At 49.9% G+C, this 13,772-nt stretch overlaps 2 protein-coding genes across 2 annotated transcripts in view; one reads left to right on the top strand and one right to left on the bottom strand.

The window, feature by feature from the left end:
- The first annotated feature begins 847 nt into the window (after positions 1-847).
- Positions 848-5,514, top strand: SLC2A8 (solute carrier family 2 (facilitated glucose transporter), member 8). Its single transcript, XM_010157608.1, has 8 exons — positions 848-941; positions 1,086-1,297; positions 1,951-2,094; positions 2,611-2,719; positions 3,440-3,613; positions 4,231-4,376; positions 4,531-4,661; positions 5,358-5,514. Exons 1-8 carry the CDS (start codon positions 881-883, stop codon positions 5,512-5,514), a joined length of 1,134 nt encoding a protein of 377 aa, XP_010155910.1. The 5' UTR covers positions 848-880.
- Positions 5,515-12,606: 7,092 nt separating this feature from the next.
- The window catches only part of GARNL3 (GTPase activating Rap/RanGAP domain-like 3), a 31,837-nt gene continuing 30,671 nt past the window's right edge, over positions 12,607-13,772 (bottom strand). Inside the window, exons 27-28 of the mRNA XM_010157609.1 lie at positions 13,484-13,595; positions 12,607-12,763 (exon numbers count right to left, since the gene is read on the bottom strand). Of these exons, the coding sequence (XP_010155911.1) occupies positions 12,607-12,763; positions 13,484-13,595 (269 nt within the window). The remainder of the gene's footprint in view (positions 12,764-13,483; positions 13,596-13,772) is intronic.

Below are 13,772 nucleotides of genomic sequence, written 5' to 3' on the forward strand. Positions count from 1 at the left end.
CGCAGCCCGGGGACACGCCCGGTCCTAAGCTCCCCCAGGTCCTTTTCCACCGGGCAGCTTTCCAGCGCCTCGTCCCCAGCCTGGAGCATTGCTGGGGGTCGTTGTGGCCGATGGGCAGGACCTGGCACTTGGCCGTGTTGCCCCTCCCACAGTGCCCTTGGCCCACGGATCCAGCCTGTCCCGATCCCTCTGCAGAGCCTCCTGCCCTCGGGCACATCCACACCCCCCAGCTCGGTGTCATCCCAGGCTGACTGAGGGTGCCCTCGATTGCCTGTGACTCCGGAAGGTGTTGTCTTTGTGGTGGATTTCTCTGTTGTGTGTCCAGCCAGGCCGTGGCTGTTGACTTGGGGTCAGTGTATCAAAAACTCGCTGAAAATGTTACTTTGATCCCAGATACTGTAGGAGGTGTGAGGCTGTTTGTGCAGTTAATGCACGAACTTTAACTTCATGGAGAAGGAAATCGTGCAGCGAGTGGAGGTTGGAAAGTGACGCCGCAGCAGCACTGTCTGCGGCTCGGGCTGCGTGTTCCTGCAGAGCCATTCCAGGCCGTGGGCTGCAGCGATGCCTTTGTTTGCACGTGACTAACAAACGGGGCGCAAGTGCCACTGCTGAGACTGCATCAACGTTCTCCTGGCTTAGGTCCTCCCGTCCTTCCCAGGTTTTCCATAATGCCAGCATACATTTGTGGGACAGTACTTTCCTACTCGCTGTTTTATTGAGGCTTGTTTTAAGGAGTGGGAGTTCCTAGGAAATATATCTGTGAGTTTTCAGAAAGGAGTATTTACCAAGGGCTCGAGCCAAAGCTGAAGTAATTCTGAGGCGTCTTCTCCCCGTGTTGCAGGTGTACGTGTCTGAGGTATCGCATCCTAGAGTGCGCGGTATGCTTGGCTCTTGCGTCCAGCTGATGGTCGTGACTGGCATACTGGGAGCCTACGTTGCAGGTAACTGGGGCTAGGGCTCTGGGTTACACAAAGGAGTTGGTACGTGTCTCGCAAGAACTGCGCTGAAGAACTGAAAGTGAATATTCATCTGTTTGTACCACGAATTGATGCTCATGAGCCTCTTTCTTCCTTCTCGTTACCCAGGGATGGCGCTGCAGTGGCGCTGGCTGGCAGTGTTGGGCTCCTTTCCAGCCTGTGCGATGCTGCTGTTCATGTCCTTCATGCCCGAAACACCGCGATTTCTGCTGAATCGCAACAAACGCTCGGAAGCTGTAGCCGCGCTGCGCTTCCTGCGGGGACCACATGCAGACCACGACTGGGAATGTGGGCAGATGGAAGCTGGTGTTCAGGAGGGGGTGAGGGTCGGAGTTACTGCTCAGAACTTTCTGTGTGGACGTAACATCCGAAAGCACGTAGTGTCATTCAAAGGGTTGTTCCAAAGCTTAGCTGGTAGGTACAGTGGCCCCAAGCCTGTTTCCTCACAGAACTGATGCTCAAGGAGCCAGTGAGATTCTTTGAAGCTTTCTCCTCTGCCGTTCAGCAGCCGCTGCTGTCACCGTGGCTGCCTGTCACTGTGCTCACGAGTGGCAGTTGGGCTGTAGGCTTGTTATTTGTATCCCAGCTGGCTGGTCCTTCATGTTACTGGGCAGTTCTGCGGGGCTGTTCAGCACTTCCAACACTCATTTCCTGCGGTTTGTGCTGGCTGAACGCATTGTCTCGGGTGAGCCGTGCGCCTCAGCAGGCCCGTCTGGTCCTTGGTTGGGTTTCTGCAAATCACGGGGTCGTTCTCCTCCGAGCCCTGTGGGAGTCTGTCTCTAGGACCTGAGAGAAGGGGAAGGACGCTTTTCGGGGGTTCTCCACTACCAACTGTAAACGTTTTTACGGCTGAGGCACTCAGTGTTGCTGAAGGGGGATGGGAGACTTAGGGAGTTTGAACGGACTGAAATGTTCTGAGGTTTTTGGTTGGTTTGGGGTTTTGATTTAGAAGATGATTTTTTTCCACCAACAGGGCCTGAGTCTCTCTGAATTTAAGAACCCTGCAATCTACAGGCCGCTCCTCGTTGGCGTGGCATTGATGTTCTTCCAGCAAGTAACGGGCATTAATGCAGTTATGTTCTACGCAGAAACTATCTTTGAGGATGCAAACTTCAAGGTAATGGGGGTGTGTTTCCAAACCTGCGTGTCTCTCACCGGTCCAGCTTAGTCAGTCTCAAACACGCACCGAAGTGGCTCGGTGACGATCCCGCCTGTGCCACCCACAGGGCTTGGGACTGAGGGGGCTTTTCTGGCTTGGATTCTCGATGCCCCTTGATGGCGGTACACTGGCACAGCGGGTTTTCTTGCGGAGGAGTATGTTGTGTTTTGCTGCTCTGAAACATTGACACTGCTAGAAATTTCTTATTACAGTCACCTTCCTGTATATTTTTATTAGTCGAAGATGCAGTGTTTCAGAGAAAGTGAAACTCTGGGGAGAAGTTGTGACTTATTTGAAAGGTTAGTAAGAGCCCAGTATGTTGTGTTAATTGATCTCCTCCCACCTCACTGTTCCCCCCACCCTTAATTTCTGTGGCAGTTTGTCTTTTTTCAGATTCAAGAAACAAATGCATGAGAAGTGACCACCTCACCAGCCTGAAAGAGCAAGTTCTCCCTACCTCTGACTTTGTTTCAGGACAGCAGAATGGCTTCTGTTGTGGTTGGGTCCATACAAGTGTGTTTCACTGCTGTGGCTGCACTTATCATAGATAAAACTGGACGAAAAGTGCTGCTTTACACATCTGGTAAAACATGTTACTGAATTTTGTTCAGGAAGAAAAATTACTAACACAGTACCGAAAAGTGTCTTAACTGTTGGGGGAATCAAGTGTTGCAATTTATGCTTTTTTAAGTGGTTGGCTTTATATTTACAATTTGGTAGAGCTATAGACTCCCCAGAGGAAACTACCACGTTGTAGGTTAGAGATACAGCCGTTAGAGGCGGAACACCTGGCAGCTACATACGGCTCTTCTGGTGCTCTTACCGGGCCAGCTTGTGTTTGGAAAGCTTTGTTACCGAGACAGCTCCGACCCTGGTGACGCCATTCGGTGTCATGATATGGTCTCATCCCCAAGCTGTCAACGGATGGCCGTTGCAAGGGAATTTCTCCATCGCTGCTGCTACTTCCGTGGCGCGCTGTGGTGTTCAGTTACACAAGACTGTAGTTACAAAATGCAACGCTACAAGTAAACGTGCTGACAGACACATCTGTCTGACAGAGCTGCGGTGCTGCACGCTCAATAGTCATGGCTTCTGCCAAGGCTGCGTTGTTTGGCTGCCGGGTAGAACGCTTGTCTGGCCCCTTTCACTCCTCTCAAGGGCAGCGTTTAGTTCCAAGAACAGTATCTTATCAGAAAACTTCCCTGAGGGCAGCATCTCTTCTGTTTGGCTGACTAACTGTGTTCTGTCTCTCAGTCGACTACCCAGTTAGCAACCACTGACACTGTGACTGCTTCCTTTTCAGGAATAATCCTGGCTCTCAGTACTGCATTGTTTGGGCTTTATTTCAAAATGGTCCTGCCACAACAAACCAACGCATCAAATCCGGATGTGTGGATGAGCATGAACTCGGCATCCCCAGGAACAGGAAGCAGCATCTCCTGGTTGGCAGTAGTGACCCTGGGGCTCTTTGTCGCAGGTATGTGGAACAGGCGGCCAAGTGGCCACTACACAGAACTCAGAACCCTCCAACTTGTGAGGAATGTGACGGTTTTGTTCCATTTTGTGACACTGTTCCTGAATGGAAATGACTTACGTCTGTGACGGGTGTAGGCTGCAGAGCTGGGTGGAGCATGGTGACAGCCAGCAGCTTAGGTAAGCCAATTCCCTGGAAAATGAGTTTATACCTCCCTGTACTCATAGTTAAGTAGTAATGGCTCAGGTTGAGCTGCTTTACTGGCAGTAAGGGGAACACCAGTCTGGGTTGGTGTGCGAGCCACACGGACGGCGGTGATGGTACAAGGCTGCAGATACACCCGACCTTGTCTCTAAGTTTACTGCTTCAGAGACATCATGGTATGAAGTTCTGCTTGTTAAGAGTATCTGTGTAATTAAATTGATGTAAATGCACTAGTGTTTATTATGCTGCCCCGAAATAACTTATTCTCTTTCTTTATGGTAGAGGTGCTGTTTTACTGGAATCCTCCAAGAATCTAGAGTGAACTACATCCCCCTGACTTGACCTACTTGGACATCATTCAGTCTTCCCTCTAACGTACCGAACTCGCACTTGCTCTCTTCTGTTTGCACATGCAGGTTTTGCCCTTGGCTGGGGTCCTGTCCCATGGCTAGTGATATCTGAAATCTTCCCACTGAAAGCCAGAGGCATATCCAGTGGTGCGTGTGTGTTAACAAACTGGATGATGGCCTTCTTGGTAACCAAAGAATTCCATGACTTGACAGTAAGCATCGTGAATTACAATCCCAAGTTTCTTTCCATAGGGAAGTGTGAGCCTTGCTCCTCAGCCCCTGAGCCCCTCCGCCTCTCTCTAGTGCAGAACCAGGGTGCTACAGGACCCAGCTGTAGTAACATGGTTTTTCTTTCCCCTCCCTCAGGACTTCTTAACACCCTACGGCACGTTCTGGCTCTTCTCTGCCTTCTGCTGCCTCAGCGTAACCTTCACAGCCTTTTACGTTCCCGAAACGAAAGGACAGACCCTGGAACAAATCGAGGCCTACTTCAGATCGTAAGCTGAAGGCTTTGTCTGTCAACACGAAACCCTCGTGGTACGAACGAGGGGGCTGTGGCTGAACCAACTGCATCATGTGGCCCCAGCTCCGTTATCCGACTCACTATTGAATCGTTTTAATCAATTTTGAAAAATCTGAATTCTGTTTTTTTTAAAAGTCCCTATGGGGCCGTGCACGCCCCCACATCCTCCCTGCAGTAACGCTCCCTCTGCCATCTCGGCCGTCCTCTTCTTCGACTCCTGTGCTCCCGCCTGGTGCAGGCAGACGATAAAGGCTGACTAAGCACGTTACATGTATTAGCCAGGATCTTTTTTTCTGAGATGTAAATTAAGAGCTCATTTTGTAAATAAATAATGAAACGTCCATGCTCCTCTTTACCTTTCCCTTACGGCACGGTGCAGCGAGTGACGTAGCCTGGCTAATGCGGCGCTTTCCCTCTCTGTTCCTGCTACTGCTTCTGGGAGGCCCCAGCTGGAGGGGGACGCTTGGCTGTCAGGGGCAGGGTCGTTATTTTTCCTGTTGCTGTCACGTTGGCCAGGAGTGCATTAAATCCCAAGAAGGGCTGTAGCTCTTAGGAGTATTTTAGAATTCAGGAAAGCACATTGCTTTTCCAAAAGGAATTACAAAGTCTTGGAGACAGTGAGACTATACTCCGGAAAAGGAGAAAAACTGTTTTGTGCTGTTAATTTAAGAGGTAGAGATCTGCAGCTGGAGCAGGTCTCCAAGTCTAAAAGATCCCTGGAAACAGAAACCAGTGCTGGTCTCGTCAGAGCTGCAGAGTGCTTAAGACACAAACTCCAAGCTGACCGGTACGACGCAGCACTGGAACAAATGCCATCTCTGGAATGAAATTCCTAGAGAACTCAACCAGGAGCAGGAATCTAGAGCTGTCTGCAACACCATACCAGCTCCTGTTGTCTTACCTTCTTGTCTGAGGAACCAGACTGGGAAAAGGTGTTAGTTGTGCAGGTGTGAAAGGACGGACTGAGGTCAAATATATGGTTTATTACACGAGGAGTAAGTCAGCTGGTACTCGGTCACAGGGGTGAGAAATGGCACTTTGTCCCGTTCTAGCTGCAGTAAGACTGGTCCTATTTGGATGTCACATCTAAACCAAACTGTACAATCACATGACATTAAACCCAATGGTACTACACGGGCATTTAACACAAGGGGTGGATCAAGACGTTTTGATCGCAGACGTAGCAACAGCCACCAACGCGCAGTTCTTGTTCCAGCGCAGTCTGCCAACAGCCGAAGGCTTGGTTAAAACCGACAGTCCAGGCCGATCACACTTTTAGCATAAACCTTTAGACATCACATTTTTCATTCAACCAGATAAGTACCAAACAGGCTATAAATAAATATGCAGAAAATAAATACTCTTTAGTTTTCAACTCCTGCCCCAGTATCATGATTTCCAGTAGCAAACAGGAGCCCGGCAGGTGCAGGGCAGCTGCCACACGGAGCAGCGAGGCAGCGTACAGGCTGCTGCAGTCGCTGTGCTCAACCAGGAAGCTTAAAACCACTTTCCAGCCTGCACGCACGGACGGATGTTTGCTGCGTGCTGTCACAGGAACTCTCCCACGCGCCACGTGAGGTTCTCCTGGCAGAATTTATTCCTCCCCACCAGCAGGCTAAGCCTAGCTGAGAAAATGCTGCTCCAGTGGAATCGGCAAGCACCGTGCCCAGGACCCCCGACACCCAACTGCTAACAGCGACAGTAGCATGGTGCTAACGTTCATACACAGAAGGCAACAAACATGACTTGAGATACCTCATCACATGCCAATGGGCTTTCCACCCCCTCCAGATCACATTACTTTGTCTTCCTGTACATGCTTAGGACGTGCAATCCCTTTAGATTGGTAGTGGAAAGTACAACTACGTACACGTACAGCTGTGCACAGACTGACAACCAAAGCCAAACGATTAGATCTCACATGCGGACTAAGTCAACAGCTCGGGGAAAGCTGCTGCGTCCGCAGCCCAGGTGAGCTACGGATCCGCGCCTTTAGGAGAACGTGCAGGAGCGTGACTCTCACTTGGTTAAATACACAGAGAACAGCACAAAGTTAGTGTCAGGAGCAGCAACCTTGACCCTATGGAACGGGTTACGTTCTGGTGTTCCACACAGGGCTGGAGCCCCTCTGCCATGGGGACAGGCTGGGAGAGTTGGGGGGTTCAGCCTGGAGAAGGAAAGCTCTGGGGAGACCTTAGAGCCCCTTCCAGTGCCTGGGGGGCTACAAGAAAGCTGGGGGGGACTTTTTACAAGGGCAGGGAGTGACAGGACAAGGGGTAATGGATTTTAATAGAAAGAGGGAGATGGAGATGGGACATCAGGAAGGAATTCTTCCCGCAGAGGGTGGTGAGGCACTGGGACAGGTTGCCCAGAGAAGCTGGGGATGCCCCATCCCTGGAAGTGTCCAAAGCCAGGCTGGATGAGGCTTGGAGCAACCTGGTCTGGTGGAAGGTGTCCCTGCCCATGGCAGGGGGTGGGACTGGGTGGGCTTTGAGGTCCTTTCCAGACCAAACCATTCTATCATTCCTGGAGGTGCTACCTGTCCCCTGCCCTGCCAAGAGCTGTTTGAGTACTTACTCAGTTGACTGGCCTAGTACTAAACAACAACCCACAAAACCCCAACTTACTGTAGTCTGCCAATCAATTAAAATGCTTGCACATGCCATCAAAGCAGTCACATGATGGCAGACAGCAACATTGTCACGTGCATCCTGTGTGTTACGTGTAACAAAAAAACCCCTAACTGCCACCCCCCAAAAAAAACCCCAAAACAAACAAACCCCACCCCAGCCCCAAACCAGGAAAGGACTGTGATCAGAACAGGCCCTGTCTGTGCCTTGCAAACCCATAAACTGAGGGTATCCCTCCCTCCTTCTATCCACAAAACCCTCATTCCCGCCCTCCCAGCATCTGTCTGTCCACCCATCCATCCTCTGGAGCTGTCACCAGCACCAATACAGCAACGAGCCCCTCCAACTGCACACGGTCTTCATCCCGCCTTGGAGGGAAGCAGCGCGTTACCTTCCAACACCTCGCAGGGGGGTAAGGCACTGCCACTGGCAAAAAGAACTGGACAAAACCGCCCGTCAGTTTGCAACAGGCCCCGAAGCCCGGGCTGGCTGGGCTGCAGGACAGGCTCGCCGAGGGCCCTAACAGCTCCGCAGGACACGTGCGAACGACTGTTGCTCGTGTGCCCCGGGGGTCTACTCACACGTCACAGCGATGGTTTGCGTGCGTGCTGGCGTGCAAACGCAGACAAGGATGATGCTCAGCACGTTGCAGCCCCGTTCTGAACAGACTCAAAGCCTGGCCCAAAGCAGCGCTGCTGCTGCTTTGACTGGCGGTGGGTGTGGGTACGATCCGCAGCGCTCCCTTCCTGTCTCAGTGACTCTGTGATTCCTGACCCGTGCTGGTGCTAGATTGCGTGCTAGAGTACGTGCTAGATTAACAGCCTGTGCCGTCTGATGCTCGCACCAAAGGACATGACAGTGCTATAACTTAGTCCGACTGTGGCACGGCCCCAAAGCAGACAGTACCATTAGCCAGACGGGGTTAAGCGCCCCACCTCCCCCAACACATCCAGCGTGTCAGACAGAAAACATTTCTCACAGAAACTCCTCCAAGTGCAGAACGGGCCTTCAGCTGAGCTGAGCCTGACAGCAGTGTTCATCTTGGGAAGGAAGCTTCCTTCGCAGAAACTTCTTCCGTCCACCTCGAGTCAGCTTTCCTCGCCATTAGCACACCGCTCCGCTTATGCCGCTGTCAGCAAACACTCTCTGCTCAGCCAAGACCAAGCCATAAGGGCAGCTTTAACCTACAACGTGACTGTAGGAAGGGTTGTGCTTAGGGTGGGCACGGCTACAATCTGTGCCCGTGGCCACTTCCTAAGGCTGAGTTAGCAGATGCACGCACAGGCTGCTGAAGCGGACGGGAAACAACGTGGCTCTAAGGCTGGAGTGAAGGACACAGGAACTGTCCATCCCAGCAGCCTTTCAACAAGCCTGGGCATCTGCCACCCAAGTAGGAGAGGGTCCATCGAAGTATAAAAACCTTGCCCTTTATAAATGATACACAAGAGCTTGATGTATCAAACTCCTGGTTGGCTTCCGGTTTGATTTTAATTCGCAGTCTGAATAGCATGGGTCTGGGATGGTGTTTTGAGAGACACAATGGCTAGAAGCAAGTTCAGAGGATGCCAACTCATCACACAAAGAGGCCTGTTAACTCGTGGCAGCGTGATGAGACTTAAGAGCCCACAGAAACCACATCCTTGTACAGTGGACATGGAATCGTGGAATCTTTTAGGTTGGAAAAGACCTTTAAGATCATCAAGTCCAACCGTTACCCCAGCACTGCCAAGGCCACCACTACCCCATGTCCCTGGGCACCTCGTCCACACGGCTCTCAGATCCCTTCTGGGATGGTGACTCCCCCATCTCCCTGGGCAGCCCGTTCCAACGCCTGACAGCCCTTTCTGGGAAGACATTTTCCCTAATATCCTCCCCTGGTGCAACTCGAGGCCATTTGTCTCTTGCGCTATTGCTTGTCCCCTGGGAGAAGAGACTGATGCCCCCTCTCTGCACCCTCCTTTCAGGGAGTTGTAGAGAGTGATCAGGTGTCCCCGAGCCTCCTCTTCTCCAGGCGGAACCCCCCAACCTCCCTCAGCCACTCCTCACAGGAATTGTGCTCCAGACCCTTCCCCAGCTCCGTTCCCTTCTCCGGACACGCTCCAGCCCTTCAAAGTGTCTGGGGGGCCCAGAACTGACTCCAGGATTCAGGGTACAGCCTCACCAGTGCCCAGCACAGGGGGACGATCCCTGCCCGGGTCCTGCTGGCCACACTGTCCCTGATGCCGGCCAGGATGCCGTTGGCTCCCTGGCCACCTGGGCACCCGCCGGCTCCTGTCCAGCTGCTATCAACCAACACTCTGTATTTGTTCAGCTGTGATTAACAATTTCACATTATTGTGTGATACTTTGGCTTTCAATACCACAAATGTGGTACAGAGAGAGTTGGTTTGTCTGTGTCCAGCAAAACTGGAACATTATTACTGTGTTCTCTGCCCTCTGCCTATGCCCTGGGCTGCTTGCATACAGTAAGTAGGCAGCGAACTACATACACACAACCCTAAAGCCTCAGCTACCATCTCTAGGGGTCAGAAAGTACACTAATGGTGCCTAATGCCTCCAAGTTCCTTGCTAGGTCTAACATTATCCCTACATCCCTCCAAGACACTCAGCAATTACAGAAGCAGAAACCCACGAAGTGGCAGCCTTCTTAAGGCACTTAACGTCATGCAGTAGGAACGAAGACAGGACTTTTTTCCAGGGTCAGACCCTTCCTGTCCTATGAGTGACAGTCTGTTAGGTCTGGCAGTTCCCACTGTGACAGCTTACTCTCAACCCCTTAAATCAAGTTACAGCACAAAATTCAGGTGGGAGGTGGTGGGGGAAGAACTATACCAACATTCTGTACCAGTGAAGTACCGTGAAACCAGTCTGATCTGTTTTTTACTGGCTTCAGCAATCCAATGTCACGGGCACCCCTTAAAGCCCTTCTGCTGTCTGTAGTATTCGCTAACGTTACCAATGCTGAGTACAGCTGACCGCCAGTGCTTCCCCCACACTCTTACTTCCCGGCAGTTCTGACAGCCACTGCTGTGGTTCTGCGTACGGAGAGTTAACTCCGGCCTTATGGCCCCTCTCTCTATAATCATGTCTCCACCAAGCAGTCAGTGGTCAAGGTTTCTGCCAAGCTTCCCTTGTTCTTGATCTCCCTAGGGCTCCATCTCCATCTCCATGGAGCACTATCTATCTTTCGGGACACCGGTCTCCCAAACAAGTTTTTAAATCTCCATCTACTCCTTCAGTTGCCGCTGAACGATGTTTTAGTCACGTTAAAACATGGTCAATCACGCACAAGTGAACATCTGCAACATAAGCAACGTTTCCAGTTAACTTTTCGTTGTAACTCAAGCCCCAGTTGTGCACCACACTGGCACAGCCTTCCCACACCCCCCGACAGAGGGAAGTATTACATCGATGAACGGGTTTATAGAATGAGGGGGTGCTTTTGCTTTCTAACGATCTCCGAGTGCCACGCACTCCCCAAGGCAGAGTCGGTGAGCCCACAGGAGTGTTTACAACTTCCTGGAGAATGAGCACCACGTGATACTTTCACACTGATTTTCTTTAAACCTCAGCTGCCCAGATAAATGTGACAGGGAGAACCAACACAATCTCTCAGAGAGAATTACAAGCTCTTGCAAATACTTTGAGCTGGAATGTCCTTTTAGATGCTTATTAATGTTCACATCACACATCTGTGAGTGCTAAAATAACAGTAGCCACTGGGTAATACTGCTTCAGCTCCTAGATTAATTAATGCTGGAAATGCTGCTTCTTTCCTCGATCAGCCACTCCCACTGAGAGTATGAAATGATCCTTTCAGATAAGGCCTTGCATATTTTCTTAGCTGGAGCAATTAAGCCATTATATACAATAAACTGGGCAAAAAATACTTTGTAAAACCACTTTTACATTCAGACAGAGGAAGCAAAAGGCCCAGCTCTCCAGAGAGTCATGCCTGGACAGAAAGCGAAACCCTGACAGGTGAATGGTAGGACAGAACAAATTCAAGGACACAGAAGCATTTCTGCATACAGAGGAAGAAACGCTCACTAATAAACCTAAAATCTTCACATATAAAAAGCCTGGAAGCATCACGTTTCCATGAAATGAACAAAAAATCCCTCTCAAAATACTGTTTAGAACTGATTTTCAGCACAGAGGGAAGGGTTCAGAACAACGAAGCTTTGAGACTCTCTCTTCTAACACACAGTATCCAAGATGACTGTTTCATCATAGAAAACGCGCTTCTTCACAGTGAAACTTCCGTCTGGATCCAGTTAGAAAAATAGGATTACCCCCAATACTGACTTACACTGCGGTGCAGGAGCTGACAACAGCTGATGTGGACGCACGGGAACCTCTGTGTGCTCAGAAGGAAAATCAGGAGCTGGCTCTTCTGCCTGTAAGGGGGAAATCGGTAGGTCCACGACAACAACAGTTTTCGAGCAGATGGAGAAACACAGCCGGGCGGTGTGGTTTGAGGGAGGGGTTGTTGGTAGGTTTTTGTTTTGGTTTGGGGTTGGCTTTTTGTGTTGTGAGTTTTTGTTGGTTTTTGTTTTTTTTTTCTCTTCCAACTTTTAAGGAATATTCTTGAAGTTTGTGTTTTCTCTATAAAAAGTCTCTCTGCTCAAGGATTCTTAATGCCAAACCAATCCTCAAGTTTCCCTAAAAAATGCATGGACAGGCCAGAGCAAAGAAAGCAGCATCTTCATTATCTTACCAGATCGTTACAGGACACTCATTCTTCACGCCACATGCCACAGCCGCACCGCTTCGCCAACACGCTGCACTGTTTGGAAAGACCTTGCCTGCGAGCCCTTTGGTGGTTGTTGTTTTGTGGTTTTTTGTTTTCATTTGTTTTCTTAAAGACTGAAAAATGAAAAGGAGTGATTTATGTTTTAAAATTCCTCTCCCCACGTGACGTACACTGCTGTAAACCAACTCATGACAGGAGTAACAGTGATGAACTTTGCTGAATATCATTCAGGTTCTTCAAATTCTAGGAAGTTCAGAACAAGTAATACTTTTTATTTACTTCAGTTTCGTTGGTTACCTACTGTTAGAATGCCACAAAAAGTGATGGTTCATTAACTGAGAGAAGAAAACATACCTATGTCAAAGATATAAGCATCACCAAGTCAGGCTGAGCTAGCCAGAACAACAGGGGTTCTACAGAGATTAATCACCAACACTTCCAGCCACATTTGACCACTAGCAGCAGCGTTTGTGACAATTCCAGAGAGCTCACAGAGTTGTCAGAAAGTGTGAAGGAAAGTTTCAAGAGTGTCTTCACTTCAAGTCAATGATGTCTTCGTCATACAAAGAAATCAGCTGAAATGGACAGCTAGATGGTGAGCTCTCCTCCCTGTTCGCTGAAGTGTCGGGATCTGAACTAGTGGAAAGGTGACGTCCTTCGGAACAGCCTTCGAAAGAGCTTGAGATGATCCTGCAAAGCGGAAGGCAGAAGTTACTAAAAAAGTACACGGATCAGGGCAAGTAGGATCAATGGCTGGTTCTGGATTCAATGAAGTTATCCTAAAGACAGACCACTAACATCGAGTTTCTCTGTTTTGCACTGCTGAAGAAGCATCAGAAGGCAATGTTAATGCAGCTCCCGCTCAAACACTTTCCAGAGAGCGACATCAATCAAACATGGTTTTACACTGCAGAGCTTTGTTTGCGCTGTTGATCTCCGTCTGCCGTGCACTGGGCTGGACTCTGCCGCTGCTCCACACAAACACGGGTGGTGAAAGCGGCGAAACAAGAGAACACAGTGCAGTCAGGGAGCAGAGCCAGCCAGCCGCACGCTCCAGTGTTCCTTCGCAAAACTTATTCTGGAAATAGCAACCCAAGAGCGTAGGAAGGAGACGGCAAGCAAGCTGGCACAGTGCAGAGCTAGCAGTCCAAACCCTAGCGACAGGCTCAGCTGCAGCCAGTCCCCATTAAATCCCCCAGAGTCTTGCTTTGCTCATTAACAGGTCGCTAGCAAAATGTCTAGTTGTTTCAGTATTCAGACAGGCTACCAAACACATCAGCATGACATTCACATTAGTCTGTAGGTCTCAGCCCCACGCCAACAGAGAACAGCACAAACAGGTTGAAAACCAACCAATTTGAGCACATTTACAGTCTAATTGAGGTTCTTCTCTAAAGCCTGAATAATTACCTGTCACTGCTAGTTGATCTTACTGCTCCCTGCTTCGGGTCCGACTGTCTTCGGGGAACCTTTTTTTGCTTCTGTGCACTTTCTGTCTTGGGTACAGGCTCATCCAAGAGGCCTCAATAAAGGAATAAAAGACTTAATGCTCTCAACAGAAAATAAAGCATTCATGAAAACATGAAGGTACCTGTCACTTTTTTCCACTATTAACTGAACAGTGTCTATCCAGCTTAGACTACAGCCATGCACATGCTCAGCCCCTGGCAAGGCTGTCTGCAAAGAACGTTTTCTCACC

The sequence above is a fragment of the Eurypyga helias genome, unplaced genomic scaffold (assembly GCF_000690775.1).
Source record: "Eurypyga helias isolate BGI_N326 unplaced genomic scaffold, ASM69077v1 scaffold26728, whole genome shotgun sequence".
NCBI classification, from domain to species: domain Eukaryota; kingdom Metazoa; phylum Chordata; class Aves; order Eurypygiformes; family Eurypygidae; genus Eurypyga; species Eurypyga helias.